This window comes from Paroedura picta, chromosome 8 (genome assembly GCF_049243985.1).
Source record: "Paroedura picta isolate Pp20150507F chromosome 8, Ppicta_v3.0, whole genome shotgun sequence".
In the NCBI taxonomy this organism is placed as follows: Eukaryota; Metazoa; Chordata; class Lepidosauria; order Squamata; family Gekkonidae; genus Paroedura; species Paroedura picta.
The window spans coordinates 66,567,817-66,584,416 of NC_135376.1; the positions used below are offsets into that span (position 1 = coordinate 66,567,817).

At 44.2% G+C, this 16,600-nt stretch overlaps 1 protein-coding gene and 1 long non-coding RNA gene across 5 annotated transcripts in view; one reads left to right on the plus strand and one right to left on the minus strand.

Moving 5' to 3' along the window:
- STK32C (serine/threonine kinase 32C) overlaps positions 1 to 16,600 on the minus strand; it is a 191,633-nt gene that overhangs the window by 72,635 nt on the left and 102,398 nt on the right. For both annotated transcript variants that reach the window (XM_077350171.1, XM_077350169.1), the window contains one exon: positions 14,400 to 14,455. Coding sequence is in view for 1 of the 2 variants with exons in the window: in XM_077350169.1 (XP_077206284.1) it covers positions 14,400 to 14,455 (56 nt within the window). In the remaining variant the exon portion in view is untranslated. The remainder of the gene's footprint in view (positions 1 to 14,399; positions 14,456 to 16,600) is intronic.
- Positions 767 to 14,520, plus strand: LOC143843686 (uncharacterized). Of its 3 annotated transcripts, XR_013233652.1 has the most exons (5): positions 767 to 1,029; positions 8,501 to 8,567; positions 9,515 to 9,604; positions 13,777 to 14,038; positions 14,379 to 14,520. It is a non-coding gene; the product is annotated as an uncharacterized LOC143843686 (long non-coding RNA). The 3 variants fall into 3 exon arrangements; XR_013233651.1 differs by lacking the exon at positions 9,515 to 9,604; XR_013233653.1 differs by lacking the exons at positions 13,777 to 14,038; positions 14,379 to 14,520 and adding an exon at positions 10,295 to 10,375.

Here is a 16,600-nt window from a genome sequence, read left to right on the forward strand (position 1 = left end):
TGGCTTAGCAAGGATGTGATGCTGAATGTTGCCCAGTGAGCCCTGCAGTCTTCAGGTATTGGTTCAGCATATGCACATTTTTAAGAGTTGTTCATTCAGCAGGTTTATAAGCAAAAGTGATGACAGATGGTGCCTGTAGCTGCCTCCTACAGCCAGATGTCCATAGAATGCAACTTGCTCTGAGACTCATGTGAGTGAGAGGATGATGCAGGTAACAGGGCAATGCCCAACAGGACTCCCTGGCAGCAACAGTCACAATCAGATGTCAGATGGTAGAGCTGGAGCATAACTCCCAAGCTGCTGAGGAGGCAAGGAAGCTACAGGTCTGCAGCAAGATCTCTACTGTGGCAGCTGTGGCTGGCAGACTGGCAACGAGGGTGGAGCACTGCTCCCTGGTTGCCTAGGCTCCACAGCAGAGCCCTGGTTGACTCGTGTGGTGGGGGGGGGGGCTTCAGGGAGAAGAGAGGCGTTGTCAAACAATATTTGAGATGTCAGAGCAAAGAGGGCCAAAGAGCTGGGCAGCCCCATAACTGAAAGATGGAAGAACTGAGTGAGGCTTCTGCCTTTTCACTTCTCAGTCTGAGGCCAAGGGCAGGCAGACCCCACACACTTGGTAATGTGTCTCTTTACCTATTATATTTTAATCTCTTCCTCTTCTTCAATGGGCAGTATACAGAGTTCCCGCTTGATATTTGGTTCTCACAACAAACCTGTGAGACAGGTAAGGCCGAAGAAGTATAGACTGATCTAAGATTACCTAGTGAGTTTCATGAGAGAATAGGAATTAGAACCCAGATCTTCCAGCTCCTAGTCCAAGACTCTAACCACTGCATGTTGTTAACCAGCATATGTCACAAAGGGCACATTGCAGGGAATCCAGCACATCACAAGGGGACTAGCAGCCAGGGAGAAGGAGAGGGATAGTCAAAAAGACCTACAGAAATACCCTCCGTGTACCAAGAGATACACATGGCAAGTTATGTGTTCAGTGCACAGTGGCTGAATTATGCTGTTATGTGAAACGTTAAGGTAATGAAACTTCCGAGTCATATCTTGAACATGTGGCTGTTGTAGCTGAACTGATAAAACCATATGCATAATTTCAGATAAAGACCCTCATTTGTGACCAGGTTGCAGGTATTCAGCAAACAGAAAGCTGTATAGTGACCGTGGCACAGATCCAAGAGCCTGCTTCATGAGCGGAAGGCATTTCCAATTGTGCAACCGGGGAGGGGGGGGGGGGCTTTGAATCCAAGCCAGCATTTTCCAGGCACTGATGATAGGCATCTTAAGCCATTATTGCAATCTGTGTGCAAATGCAAGACCTATTCCTATTGGGATGTAGTGTCAGAGTAGGACCAAATCTCCACTCTTCCAGGAAGCTTGCTGTGTGACCTTGGGCCAGTCACACACTCTCAGCCTAACTTACCCCACAAGGCTGCTCTGAGGGTAAAAATGGAGGAGAGAAGAATAATGCTGATTTGTGTTCCCATCAGGGAGAAAGGTGGGAGATAAATGAAGTAAGGACATTAATCAATTAGCCTTTTTATGACTGATTATGCATGGGCTGGGAAGGGAGGGCTGGCACCTGTATAACAGCAGGGCTAATCCCCACTAATGCACGCTGTCCAAGCTCCTCCCCCAGCCCTGGCCCACTTTAGGGCCTCTGATGGCCCATAAGAGAACGCTGATGTTTCCCATGCAGGCCCTCCCCTGCATCTACAGTGTCCCTGCAGGGACCCAAAATGCCCTGTTCAGCTTCATGGTGCTGCAGAGCTGAACAGGGCATTTGTATACCCCCCCTCCCAATGATTGTGGGATAGTGACATGCCTCTATCCCACCATCCTTCGGTGGGACCCCCATGCCCCTCACTGCCCCCTACTGCTGCTACTGCCGCAAAGTATGGAGTAACTCATGGGTGGACTGTGTACACCGAGGGATTTCGTCCCCTGTGTATATACAGGAAGCAGCAGGGCATGCTGCCCCACCACAAGAAACTGGTGACAGCCCAGCACAGCCGGCACCATACATGAGAGCTAATTCAAAGTTAGCTTAAATTGCCCATGTATTAAAACTCCAGGTAGGGGAGGTAGCCAAAAAGTTACATCTGTTCTCACTATCAATCTGCTTCTTGGAAAATATATTTTAAAATCTTAAAACATGCAGGTCCTCCAGAAGCGCTCTGCTCTGTTTCTGGCATGTATCTAGCTAGCAATGCATCAGGAAGGAAGGGACCCAGGTGCACACATAAAAGACAGTCTACAGCTGCTAGAAAAGATAAGGGCAGAAAGGTTGCACCGAGATCTTCCTTCAGAATCTTCGCCCTCATGCAGTGCTATCTGACAAAGGTCTGGTTCCACAAAGCTATTCCCCTGGGGGCTTGAACACAGGCATTTCTTTTTCTGGACTGAACTGAAGCAAAAGAGGCTGAAAGAAATAACAGTGCTAGAAACTAATAAAGGCGAAAATACTTGGTGTTCTGGTGCAAGAAAATTTAGGTGGGCCTGACACCAAAGCCAATTAATAAGCTGCACTGCATGGGGCAAAACTAGTCTTTATAAAGGAACTGTACCGTGATAACTCCATTAATTAAAAGACTTAGTAAAACTGAGTCATAGCATTGCCAAATCCATTTTGCTGAAAGGATTTTGTGCAAACATGTGGAACTAGAGAGGGGTGTTTATTGATCTCATTGGACAGTTGGGGAGGGGGGAGGCTTGTTACATTTGAACACAACATCTGATTATATCAAGCAAAGCAAACTACTAACAAGGGTCAAGCTACATCAAATAAAATAATATCAAAATAAATATTTATTACATGATGTACATACTGGCCAAGTTAAAAAACATATAAGGCCTGAATATCAGTTTATGAGCTTTACAAAAGCGGTAACAATGTCACATAAAAAGCTGATGAGTGTTTCAATTAACCAACTTAAGACCATTTCATCCTGAGGGACATTACTCAGTGGTCAATAATACAAAGTCATTTCAAAAGTCAGAAAATATTATGTTGTTAGGTGCAAAGTCGTGTCCGACCCATCGCGACCCCATGGACAATGATCCTCCAGGCCTTCCTGTCTTCTACTATTCCCCGGAGTCCATTTAAGTTTGCACTGACTGCTTCAGTGACTCCATCCAGCCACCTCATTCTCTGTCGTCCCCTTCTTCTTTTGCCCTCAATCGCTCCCAGCATTAGGCTCTTCTCCAGGGAGTGCTTCCTTCTCATGAGGTGGCCAAAGTATTTGAGTTTCATCTTCAGGATCTGGCCTTCTAAGGAGCAGTCAGGGCTGATCTCCTCTAGGACTGACCAGTTTGTTCGCCTTGCAGTCCAAGGGACTCGCAAGAGTCTTCTCCAGCACCAAAGGGACTAAAAAGGAGCTGACTCTTTGTTGCTGCTGGTAGCGGTTGCATGGTTTGTGGGTGCAATGAGAAATGATACAGGAGAGTGACGTATGGACACAAAAGCATTTATCCAGAATTAAACTTTGTTGGTCTTAAAGGTACCACTGGATCCAAACATTGTTCTATAGCAGTCTTTCCCAACTTTTTTAGCATTGAGAAATCCTTGGAACATTCTTCAGGCTTTAAGAAACCTCAGAAGAAACCTCATACAGAAATGGTTGTGAAACATAACTTTGTGCACAACCATCCGGCCCCTCCCCACCCTCTCCAGGCCCATAATTGACCATTTTAGGAGGGGGCAGTTGACATGATGATATATATGGTCATATCACCCAATAGAGCCTCTTGTGGCGCAGAGTGGTAAGGCAGCCATCTGAAAGCTTTGCCCATGAAGCTGGGAGTTCAATCCCAGCAGCCGGCTCAAAGTTGACTCAACCTTTCATCCTTCCGAGGTCGGTAAAATGAGTACCCAGCTTGCTGGGGGGTAAACGGTAATGACTGGGGAAGGCACTGGCAAACAACCCCATATTGAGTCTGCCATGAAAACGCTAGAGGGCGTCACCCCAAGGGTCAGACATGACTCGGTGCTTGCACAGGGGATACCTTTACCTTTACCTTATCACCCAATAAATGTTTAACATATTTAAAAATATATATTTAAAATTAATTCTCACCTGTTTGGGAAATCCTTCGAGGGCCATCAAGAAACCCCAGGGTTTCATGAACCCCGGTTGAGAAAGCCTGTTCTATAGCATCAGACCAACATGGCCACCTACCTGAATATATCAGTACAGCATTGCACTGTTGACTTTCTCAGTGAACTATCAACTTTCTCGATGATCCATCAACTATCTCAATGGACATAAAGCTGTTTGTTGAAGTAGTAATATGAAGCTCAATATTATTCTTACTGAAACTAAATTGATAGATAATACACTGATCAATATGATAGGTATAATACGTTGGCCCACTCCCAGACACATACAGAAATGCCCCAACTAAGAAAAGGTGAGCTTCCCTTGTTCCCAAGGAAAAGCACGCAAATTAGTCCTGAGGCCAGGTACACATTACATCATTCTGGCAAGACTGTCACGAGGCCTGTCTCACAGATAATGTCCGAGCTCCCCCTCCCATGGTTCCAACTTTCCAAGTGAACATTAACAATTCAACTATTCAAAAGAACAAAGAATATTCAGCAGCAGATGCAAAGCAACAAAGGCCATTACCATCAGTTAGACTTTCCTGGGCCTGACAGGTGACAGGTTTCCCCTACCACCAACATTTACGGTTAACAATAGAACGGCAGCAGGTACTGAAAGGTGGCTATTGAAACCATACTGATACCTGACAAATGACAATACCAAATGTCTATGGCAAGAAGCTGGCAAACAGACAGATCTTGACAGGAGAGCCACTGAGGTTGTCCTGGCTCCCTGCCAGAATCAGTTTGGGACATAGGAGCCACTGGTCCTAAGACAGCAACAGCAATAGAAGGAACAGCTCTCTATGCTTGTGCCTCTTTGCGGGGAATGGGGTCTATCATTGCTATCTCTCCTCGCTTAGTTCTTTGGAGGGCTTGAGATTGTGTCAGGCAGTACTATCAACAATTACAATTTGCCAGTCCCTATTCATTGCACATCCAATTCCTTTTACCAGAACATGATACAGAGGAGACACAACATGCAATGCAGAGAAAGCAGAACTTTTTTTCTAGGATAGGCACACCAAATTCTCTCTTTCAAGCCTGGATTAATTCCAGAGTCTAAAAATATCGGCTACCCAGCTCACATTGGTCATGCTCAATGTGTGGGGAAGACAGAATCAGGGAAAGAAAGGGGATCCTATCATCTGCTCCTCCCAGTGCGACCTACTTAGATTTAGCAACATTGCTGGAGTTTGCAATTACCTGTTTTAGAAAATGGGCATCTGTTGCTCTCCTTTTAAAAAGCAGCCTCCCACTATCTTCAGTGCAATTACCGCAATTAAATATCCCACACACGCCTTCATAATGGCTGACTTTCATAATATAGCTTATCTCAAAAAATAAACCTAAGCAGCATTAAAAGTGGAGAGATCCTCCACCTCCCCATCATAAAGCCCACAGGGCTTGTTTCAGCTATTTCGAGGACAGGGATGTTTTGGCAGAGCCAAGAGCAGGGACAAGGCACTCTTGTTGCTAGGGCTGCCAGCCTCAGGGGCTGCCTCGAGATCTCTCAATATTGCAGTGGATCCACAGATAACAGAGATCCATTCCCCCTGGAGAATATGGTGCCTTTGGAGAGTGGACTCTATGTTAAGGTGACCAGATTGTCCCACTTTTGGAGGGACAACTGGGGGCACCTGGTAAATTGTACTTATGTTGGAATTAAAAAATATATATATTACAATACTATTTGTGTGTTCTATGAAACTTTTTGTTGCTCCATATAGACCAAATTTTAATCAACCCCCCCCCCCCAGTCAATGGTGTCCCGCTTTACCAATGTTAAAATCTGGTCACCTTACTCTATGTCATTATACCTCAGTGAAGTCCTGCCTTCCCCAGGCTCCATTGCAAATCCACAAGTATTTCCCAATCCAGAATTGGCAAGCCAATTTTGCCCCTCTTCTCACACCTTTTCGAGTACCAAAGCAGCTGGGGGAAAGGCACCTGCAAAAGCAGCCAGGGGAGGGACTGCCGAGCAGGTTTGCTGTACTTTTAACTGGCTGAATCCATTTATAAAATGGCTTCAGTGACCACAGGTCAGATCCTTGAATGCCTCAAAATTTAGTTTGGTCCTTATTATACAGGAATGTGTTTCATTTTCTTATATTGTGCAAAATGTGAGCTCCTTCTAAAATAGTACAAAAAAGACAAAAAGAAACAGGAGAAAATTCTAATTGGAGAATCTGAAGAAAGTTTTAAACTGACTGTACTTGAAATACGTCTGCACTGAGGGCCTTTAGTGACATTCGTAGAAAGAAGATTAAAGCTTTATCATTCTCTGCTGCAGACTGTGTGAATTATTAAAGTCGTGGCAATGCTAAGGTTAAAGTCCTTCTGAGTCAACCACATTAGAAGTGAGCCTTCCTTGGGAAGGTCCTGCAGAAACCATCTTCTACTGCCTTGATTTATAATCTCTTTACGTGCAAACTAAAAAATCCATAGAATTTAGGGCTGATATATAACCTCAGCTTATGGGTTCCATTCTGTGAATGGAATGCAAAACCCACCCAAAAAAACCAGAATATAAATAATCTACAGTGGACCTATCTGGGTAAACAGCCAACAAAGGTAACATAGCTGACAACTTAACTGGAGAAAGAGCCATAGAAAGCAAACCACACTAATTGATTGGCGAGAGCCTGTCCATCCCCTGAACTGCCTAGTTCCCCAGTCTGTTTGGCAACAGACTGGCCTTTGCGAAAGGGCACCTGGCTCCCTGAAGGGTTGGAACACTCAGATTTTGGGTGCCCCCCCCAGACATATCAGTGTTCGTACCTGCACCTGCACCGATTGCAACTACCCTGGTTGCAATCCTAGCACAGCCCCCAAGAGTCTCTGCATGGCATGAAATGAGGCTTGCTCAGATCACCACCTGGATGTGGACGCATCCCCACCTTTATCATCCATGCATTGGGCTTCCGGCTGTCCCAGCATGTGACCGTGTTGTTTCTAAAAGGAACAGTCATAGGCCAGTGTTGCAGCATCCTTAGCGAAGGCCTGAGCCTCAAGGATGTCTGTCAAGTGCTGTGCCAGATGCCAGCCCCATTCCAGATAAGCTCCAGACATCAGACAATAACTGAAGCATTTGGGGCAGAAGCATCATGCAAAGGACAAGGAATAAAATGTGCATCTGCCTCCCCAGTTGAAGCTCGTTGTGAGCATGGGGCCCTTGCTGCTGATGCGGCCATGGCTGATGTGTCAGATGCCTAGCCCATTGATCCCCACCGGGAACAGTGAAGGTGCTGTTGGCTGCCCCCCATCCAGTTCTGAACCAGCAACTGGCTGAAGCCACCACCACCCCAAGCTGCCCCACAGGAACCCAGCCAGATGCTCCAGGTGAAGGGAAGACAGTGACAGACAGCCCCCCCCCCCAAGCCTGGGTCATGCTGCCCAACCCCCACATGCATGCCCCCCCCCAGAAACACATCCCACCACTGATGGGGCTATAGAAATCCATGCGGTTGCTGCTGAGAAACAGGGTCTCGTCCCAGCTGTGTGCCATTCAGCATGACCCCATAAGGCAAACAGCAAGCAGGAAAGAATGGGGCGAATGCCAATATGGGCTGCTGGGCCCCGGCCAGGAAAAAAGAAAACTGCCATTTCATCTTGAGCTGGGAGAACCCATGTATAAAACGGGGATTTTCATACTGAAATGATAAGACGGCAAAATCTCGTAACACCCATGATCTATAACAACAGTTTATACGCTAGTTTTGCTATACACATTGTTTTACAACCCTGATCACTAATACACATGCAAAAATCTGTAAATTATTTGTGTTTTACAAATGGAGAAATCATGACAAGGAAGGAATTAATTGTCCAGTGATGCTTAATAACTATAGTTCAGGCAGGAATTTGACACTAATGCTCTGGGTTGTATTGGCTCCCATATGCAATATGGGCTGCACAACTGAACCTTGTTTGTGAGACTAATCTCTACGCACTGATGCACTAAATCTCTATGGTAACCAGGTTCCTGATGTACAGCACTGTAGATTAAACTCAGCACTATGAATTTGTTCATCTTCTTTCATGGTCTTTGCTCTTCTGATCTTTTAGCCCGTGCAAAACAAGGCAGGACCTTGGTGGTATCCCTCCCAGTGAGACATAACAAAGGAAAATGTTACACTGCCTCTTAAGTATTAAACTGCTGTCTAAGCACACTTAGAAGGGGGTTATATTTCATCCACTGGCTTCGTACCAAAGGTCAGCTACATGGACAGGAAATGTGATCTGAGGAAATGTACGCCATTAAAGTTCTTGACATTATTTTCTCTTTAGGATCATTCTCTCCTAAATGAATCTCTGCATCTTCTGAGACGGAGGTCCGATTCCCAATTTAATTTTTCCTCTCGCTTTCCTTCCCCACGCAATCACTTCCAGGAACCTGCAAGCGCTCTGATGCATGGAGAAAACATTATTATGTATGGGCACTGCGTGGACGCACTTGGTAAGCTAGTTCCATGGTAATGACAGCCCACATAATTACCACCTACGAAGTTTGTGTCTGCGTGAGAACATACCCAGAGACTGATTGCAGGGGTGAAAAAAGCAGAGAAAATGCCCATCTCCCATGTGAACTAAGACAGACTGGATTGACAAATCTCCTAATGTGCTATGTTTTTTTAATATACTCCTCAGCAATTAATCTAGAATAAGAAAGATTAAATGTATTATTTGTGTGTGTGTGCATGAGAGAGAGAGAGAGAGAGAGAGAGAGAGAGAGAGAGAGAGCTTTCATAGATAGAGAATTTAATGGTCTTATGGGGGACCATCTTCTAAATGGCTCTTAAAAGCTGCAGGCTGCTCTTCAGAGGGCTCTCTGAGGCTTGAGAGCCCCAAAGTCCAAGCCTGATGTCCAATTATGCTTGTGTTTTTCCAGTCTCCCAACCAATCATCAGCGGGATCGATACCCACTTCAGGCATTCACACAAACTACAAAAACATTGGGCTATGCTACTTGAAAGCAGCTCTCTGTCACAAGGGCAAAGGATGCTGTAAATGGGTTCTCATATCCCACAATTATTGGGCAAAATGTAGGGATATTAATTTATCCTTGGGAAAACAATTTTGTAATCTAGAGTATTCTGTGTCACCTTGGAGTTTCTACCAGAAGTGACGCAATGTCGCACGTGACATTTCTGCCGCTACTGCTCCAAAAAGTGATGGGCAAGGGGAGCCGGGGGCAAAGGATCCCCCAGCTTACATGGGGGTTTGGCAGCCCTACCTCCTTTTCAACAGGGGTCTCTACTTGGGGAGGAGACAGACAGAAGGGTAAAATATTCCTGTCCCTTGCCTATCAGGCCAGGCCCTGTCTGCCTCTTAGGACTGACCAAACGTCCTGTTCCAAATCATATCTGTATTCATAATTATTTATGCACTGGTTATGCATCACAGGAGGAAGACAGAAAAATATGCAATTGCCTGAATGTTTGATAGTTCAAACCAGTTCAATGAATATTTACAGAAGAGATGAGAAGAATTGAGGTAATAAGCACCAATCCCAAAATACATGCATTCACTGTCGGATCCATTCAAAGCCTACTCTTTTACAAGTTTACATGGATATAGCGCTCATCACACCAGCAGAAACCTGCTTTTTCAGCAGTGCTGTAGCATAAAGACAACTATATCAGCGAACACTTCTGTGCTCCAGATATGCCGCCAGTGCTCTCTAGAGCTACCTTCCTTTTGTAGTGTATACCTATTATGTTGCATTCACTGCATGTGCTTTGAATCTGTGAAAAGGATCTGAGTCAGCTATGAGTTGGGGGAGGGAGCATTTTATATTTTAAAGAATATGTCAAAATTGGTTTGCTCGCGCTCCTGAGCATTCTCTTACCTCTAACTAGCCATCAGATATCTCAATCCTCCTCGCTTTATAGTCAGAGCCATCTTCTGTGATGTGAAGGTCCAATTTATTCTGGGTCAACCTTGCCCACACCTATTGGCAGGCCCAGCACAGGCTGTGCAGTGCGCCAGGGTTTGAATTTGTCCAAAATGTTAGCTTGGGTGAGATGAGAGTAATGTTGCCAGCTGTGGGGCGAAAAACACTAAGAGATTTTGGAGGTGGCACCTGGGAAGGACAAGGTTTTGGGAGAGGAGGGAATCTCAGTAGAACACAATGCAATTGACTCCACTCTCCACTGTGGCCATTTTCTCCATCTCCATCTCTAGACTACCATTGTTTGGAGGTCAGTTGTAATAGCAGGAGATTTCCAGGCTCCCAGAGGCTGCCAATCCTAGATGAGAAGTGAGGCAAGTCTACACATTTTCATACTTATATGACATCTTTTTAAGCCATGTAGACAGGTCAGTGTCCAGTGATGAGATCATGGCCCTCCAAGTCTAGGGCATCAATGGTCATCAATGAGGGATGGGGGGGGGGAGTTGCCAGATTCAGGTTGTGAAACTCCTGGAGATTTGGGGATGGAGCCTCAGGAAGACAGGGACCTCAGTGGGGGACAATGCCATAGTCCACCCTCCAAAACAGCCTTTTTCTCCAGGGGAACTGATCTCTGTAGTTGGGAGATGAGCTGTAATTCCAGGGGATCCCCAGGCCTCGCCTGGAGGCTGGCATTCCTATCCGGGAGCTTCAATAGTTCTAGAAGGCCTGTCAGACAAAGCGGTTCCACCATGCCTATGGTTGACTCCAGGAAATGAACAGCAAGGAAGAGCCCTACTCATAAAATATCAACCTGCCCAATATAAATTAGCCCCCCCCACACACACACCCAATAATGTTTTAAGGAGGCAACTTTTAATGCAACTTTAACCTACATTTATATATTATTTTACTTATGTATAGTATACAATTTTGTATATTTTATTCTGTTTTTACCCACCCTGAGCCAACTGGGGAGGATAGGCTGTAAAATTTTATTATTATTATTATTATTATTATTATTATTATTATTATTATTATTATTATTATTATTATTATTATTATTATTATTATTATTACATATACTGATAATAATAAGAAGAGCTGGGTTTTTATACCCTGCTTTTTACTATCTGAAGGAGTCCCAAAGTGGCCTACAAACATCTTTCTCTTCTACACACAACAGACACCCTGTGAGGTAAGTGGGACTGAGAGAGCTCTAAAAGAACTGCTTTACAGAACAGCTCTAAGAAAATGCTGATTAGCCCAAGGTCACTCAGCTGGCTGCAAGTGGAGGACTGTGGAATCAAACCTGCTTCTCCAGATTAGAGTCCTCTGCTCTTAGCCACTACATCACGCTGAGAAGAACAATATATTGGATTTTCCAGTAGGAGATGGTAGTTGGCTTAATACTGAGAGATAAATTCATAGCACACACCAGTGTAGATCGTTTCACCCTTACCGTTGCAGGCAAGAATCTGTTGCATTGGATTTTCTAGATTTGTTCAACTTCATATAAAACTGGGGGAAACAGGCTCCTTGTTAGTCAGCCATGCCTAGAGGATTTTTCATTTGCTATTCTGAGAGTGCCTGATTTATCACCCTCCACTCTGTCTTATAGATATATGGGCTTAGTCCTTCCCCACCCCTTCTAAAATGGATGAGAACCACACATGGCACCCTGTGCTCCTTGGAGGAAGCGTGGGATAAAAATGTACCAGAGAAATAGCTTTCTTGTTTAAGCAGATTAATGAGCCACCTTGGGTCTCTGCTCTTTATCTACTTATTCACCAGATAAAGCGATGCTTTTTAATTCTGTAGAATATTTACTAATAAGAGCCTGGCTCATATTTTGACACATGCCTGATCCCACAGACTGCATTTCATTAGTTACTTTATCGGGTACCGAATTAAAAGGTTACACAACCGTAATGGAAAGAAGGAATCATACATTGCAGCCATAACCCATTCCGTGAGTCATAATTGCATGTTAGGACTCAGCTGATTCCAAGACATTTAGCACTTTTATCTTAATCTTCCTGATTATTTTGGGATTAAAAGAGAAATAATGCTTTTGGATTTCAGAGATATTAATCAGAGCCTGAAAGGGAAGAAGAGCTTGTCCAAAAGTGAAATTAAAGCAATCGTTTCTGTTCAAAGTCATTTTCTAAAATAAACCTATATTGTCACAGATTTGGATATTGATAGAATGTTATTGAGGAACATGCAGATAAGGCTGACAACTCTAGGTTGAGAAATTCCTGGAGATTTGGCCACAGAACTGGGGAAGGTAGAGTTGAGGGTTGGGACAGAGCCCAGCAGGAATGTGGCACCCAAGAGTCTACCCTCCAAAGCAGCCATTTTCTTTAGGGCAGGAGTGGCAAGGGCTCCTGGTACTTGTAGTCCATGGACATCTGGAGAGCCACAGTTTGGCCACCCTTGCTCTAGCGGAACGCATCTGTGTAATCTGGACAGAAGTTATAATTCTGGGAACTCTCTGGGTTCAACCTGGAGGTTGGCAGCCCTAAACGCAGTCGATAAAGCTCAGCATTTTCAAGCATGCAAGGCATTGGTTTGGATCCAGTAGCACATGAGCAGAAACGAAAGCAAACTAGTTCCACTTTCACACGAGTTTCTGGAATGCCTAACATTTCTCTTCCTGCATCATTTAGTGCCCAAAAATGGCATGCAGAGCATCTTGTGCAGGCAAAACAATGATGATGATATGCCACAGTGAACATAGTGCAAAGGACCAACAAGAGCAGCACAAGAACAAAAACGTCCCTGTGGATCCAAGTCATTAGATAATAAGAATGTAAGAAGAGCTTGTTGGATCTGACCAGTGACCCATGTAGTCCAGCATACTGTTTCATATAGCAGCCTGGCAGATTCCCTGCAGAGCAAACAGAGTACAGAAGTTTACACTGGTGTATTCCTTACAACAGTCTTGAACACCAGGCTGGTATTACTATCCCATAATACAGACTGGGGAGGTAGAGAATGTGACTTGCTGAAACACATGCAAGATGCACAGGGCCTGCAATTGGTGTAAGGCCTGTCTCAGTTCCGCAGGGCCTGCAAAACAGAGCTCTTCCACCAGGTCTTTGTGTGAGGCCAGGGCCCCTCCCTAAACCATGCTTTAGGATGGTTAGGGCTGATCCTGCGTTGAGCAGGGGATTGGACTAGATGGCCTGTATGGCCTCTTCAACTCTATGATTCTATGAATTATCCAGGACATCAGTCTACTTATGTAGTTCAAGGTTGGTTGTATGAATGAGTCAAGGGGGGGGGGAGCTTGGTGGCCACCGGGGGTGGGTGGGTTATTGAATTTTAATAGGGGTGGGCGTTTTCAGACTTTTATGGGGTTTTGTATGAGGATTTTAGATTGTAACCCACCATGAGTCACTCTGTGAAAGTGGTGGGATACAAATAAAAATATATATATTTTTTAAATGCCAAGTAGAGGTTTGTTGGCAGACGATAACCTGGAACTTTAAATCGTGGTTTGTAACTTCATCTGTATGTTGTGTTGTGGAAATGGAGAAACCCCAAGACACTCCCACACTCCTTCCCTCTGACTTCTCTCCATGCCCCCTTTGTAAGCGAGTGATCATTCACCAATGAACTTTGGAGCTCAGTGGTCTCAGAGGAGAAATTTTTAATGCAGAAATTCAGACGCAAAATGTCATAAAGCACAGTCACAAAGCCTGCACTGTGCCGTTTTCCCGAACGTTCTAACTGCTGTGATGCCGCTTTCTTTGCCCTTTCCACACAGATCAGAAGAAGACGAAACTCAAAGGGCAATTGCCTTTAGGTCAACGTGCGCACAATATGATTCTGACAGCCAAAGAATGGTGAAATGGACGCAATGGAGGACAGTCAGACAACTGGCAAAACAACAAGGACTGTAAATGGGATGGAAAACTAAAAACAAAATCTAGCCACGATAAATGTCAAAGGCCAAAGCACCAAGACATAAACCCATCCAAGGCAAACACCATGACAAAAGCAATTATGTTCCATATCATAGCACAGGGGTAATGTACAAAATGTTCTGCAGAAGGGGGGGAAAAAACTAGTAAAAATTAATCAATAATTGGTTTCCTGTGCTCTTGTAAGACAAATGACACAGCAGCCTCTACTAGTATCAAAATGTGATCTGATCACTGTTGTTATATATTATTCATCTCGTTTCATTTAAAAGGAACCGTATGGAACTACACAGAATACCTTGCTCAATTAAAAATGTGACCCTAATAATTGCAGTACAAAAAACAGTATGGCAGAAGGTTTCAGTTCTCCTAGAATCATAGCAATCTAAGAGATGCTTGTCTTTACTGCGAAGCATTTAATCACCTCCATTTCCTTCCCTCATAGATGACCAACTTTTTCTCTTACCTTGCCAAAGCTTCCCTTCCCAATTGCTCGAAGAATTTGAAAGTGATCAAAGTTCACTGCAAAAAAAGAAAGAAACAGATCTCATTAGTTTTCCACCAAGATATTTCAAAGGAGCAATGTCACTGATCACTTCAACAGACAGCAAGGTAGGATTAATTGGATCTGAATCTGATTTTGATTCCTACTTCAAAATGGACACTCATTGATCACCAGAGTTTGGATCAGTCATGCTCTCAACCTAAATTATGCTACGGGGTAAGGTGAAGATAAAATTAGGTAACCCTCAGGTATACATTCCATAGTTCCTTGACAGAAAGGCAGGATCTAAATATGAGAATTAACTAGATAAACTGTTAACAGCATAGGTCAATAATGAGTAATCACTGACTTTACAAAAAGGATTGTGCATAAGTCTCTGTGGCATTTAATGTAACTGTTGTTCAATAAAGAGGAACTCCAACTACTGTTTTCTGTAGGGTTGCCAGACTCCCTAGTTGGTGCAAGGGTACTTGACTTTCAGTATCTACCCCCCCCCCCCAATAACCTTCCCCCATAAGGGAAGAAGACCAGAAAATAACACAATGTTCCTATGAGTCCTAGAAGTGACATAAGGCACGTTGGGGTCATCAGGGGATGACACTCTGGCTTGGGAGTAAAACTCTGTGATAAAAGCTAATTCTACCATAGAATTTTTGCTCAAAAGCCAGAGCATCCCCCCCTCCCACACACACACACACACACACACATACACACTTCTGGGTCACATAGGCATGTCATGTTAATTTCCAGTGTTCTTCCCTGCTCCTGCCCCCTGCCTATCCCTCACCAGGAGCTCTAAGGGACCTTGCAACTATATTCTCCTGGAAGGTTGGCAGTTAACACCAAGACTGTGCTGTATAAATGTAGGTGAACCACTTAACTGGAGTCCCCTCACCCCACACTGCCACCTCAAACCAGCATTCTCAACCAGAGTTCTCAATCCAGGCAGAGAATCCTGAATAGCCAAAATAAAATGAACTCTGGTTCAGCTATGTGCCTGCATTAATGCAGGGAGAACTGGAATTTGTTTTAACCCACCATTCCTTCATTGTACTAAATGCAAGAAAGGAAGAAGGAATAGCAATACTGGCTTAATACGCATTTGGTTCTACCATCCAAGTAACAGAGAGGGTGTAAAGGTAGACTGAACTGTCACTCTCAGAGGATGAGACCAGTGCTTGTGTCACAATAAGCAAATGACCCTGACGACCTGGACGAAGGGTTCAGGAAAGCTCCATCCTCAACTACCTAGGAAGGTACAGGGGAGAATGGGTCTGTTTGTTCTTCTATTTTTAGTAGATTCTTCCCTGTTCCATTTCCATTATTCACTGTCAATCTGACTCCCCCAACTTGTCTGTCTTTCATGAAATGCAAAATAGTTCTAAAATACAATCTCCGCATTGAAAGAAGATCAGGAATGCGACAAGCATAGCAGTGCCGCACATTCAAGTCCTGTGGCTGGCTCATTGTTTATAAGATACCTTTATTTGTTTTTTAGTTAGTTCTTTCATTTATAGCCCACATTTCTTGCTGAGACACACAGCAAACTACAGAAGTAATCAGACAACAGAGAAATCTAATGAACAGTGTATAAAGGGCTATATAGAACTGCATGTAGATTGAGACCCCATGCATGCTCACAGATTACCAGTGCTTTATCTTTTTCATAGAACTCTTCCTGGTTGGGGGCATTGGGGATGCTATAACCTAGTCTCCCTTCCCTGCATCTAGCACATGATCAGTATGTCAATGTTGCAAGTGCCCGCCTTCTCTTCGGCAAAAACACATATGCAGAACATTACATGCCAAATTGAACATTTCCAGACTGTGACTGATGGGTAACCATACAGGAGAATTTCATGGGCACCAGACTTTCATTTCTGCTGTTACAACATTTTTCACATAGCCAATTCATACAATAGAAGATCATAAACAGCAAGCTGCCAGTTTCTGAGTGAAACAGCACCCCCCCCCCAATTTGACTGTAGTTCTTGCACATTCTGAGTTGCAACTGTGCAGATTTTCCAAGTGCATCAAATCTGAAATCAACTTCAAATGTTTGATGCTCTGCTAAATATAAGCCTAATCCCAGCAACCTGAAAGGGTGGATGAAGAATTTCAACAACATGATTTATCCCAGGGTAACTGCTGCTTTTGAAACA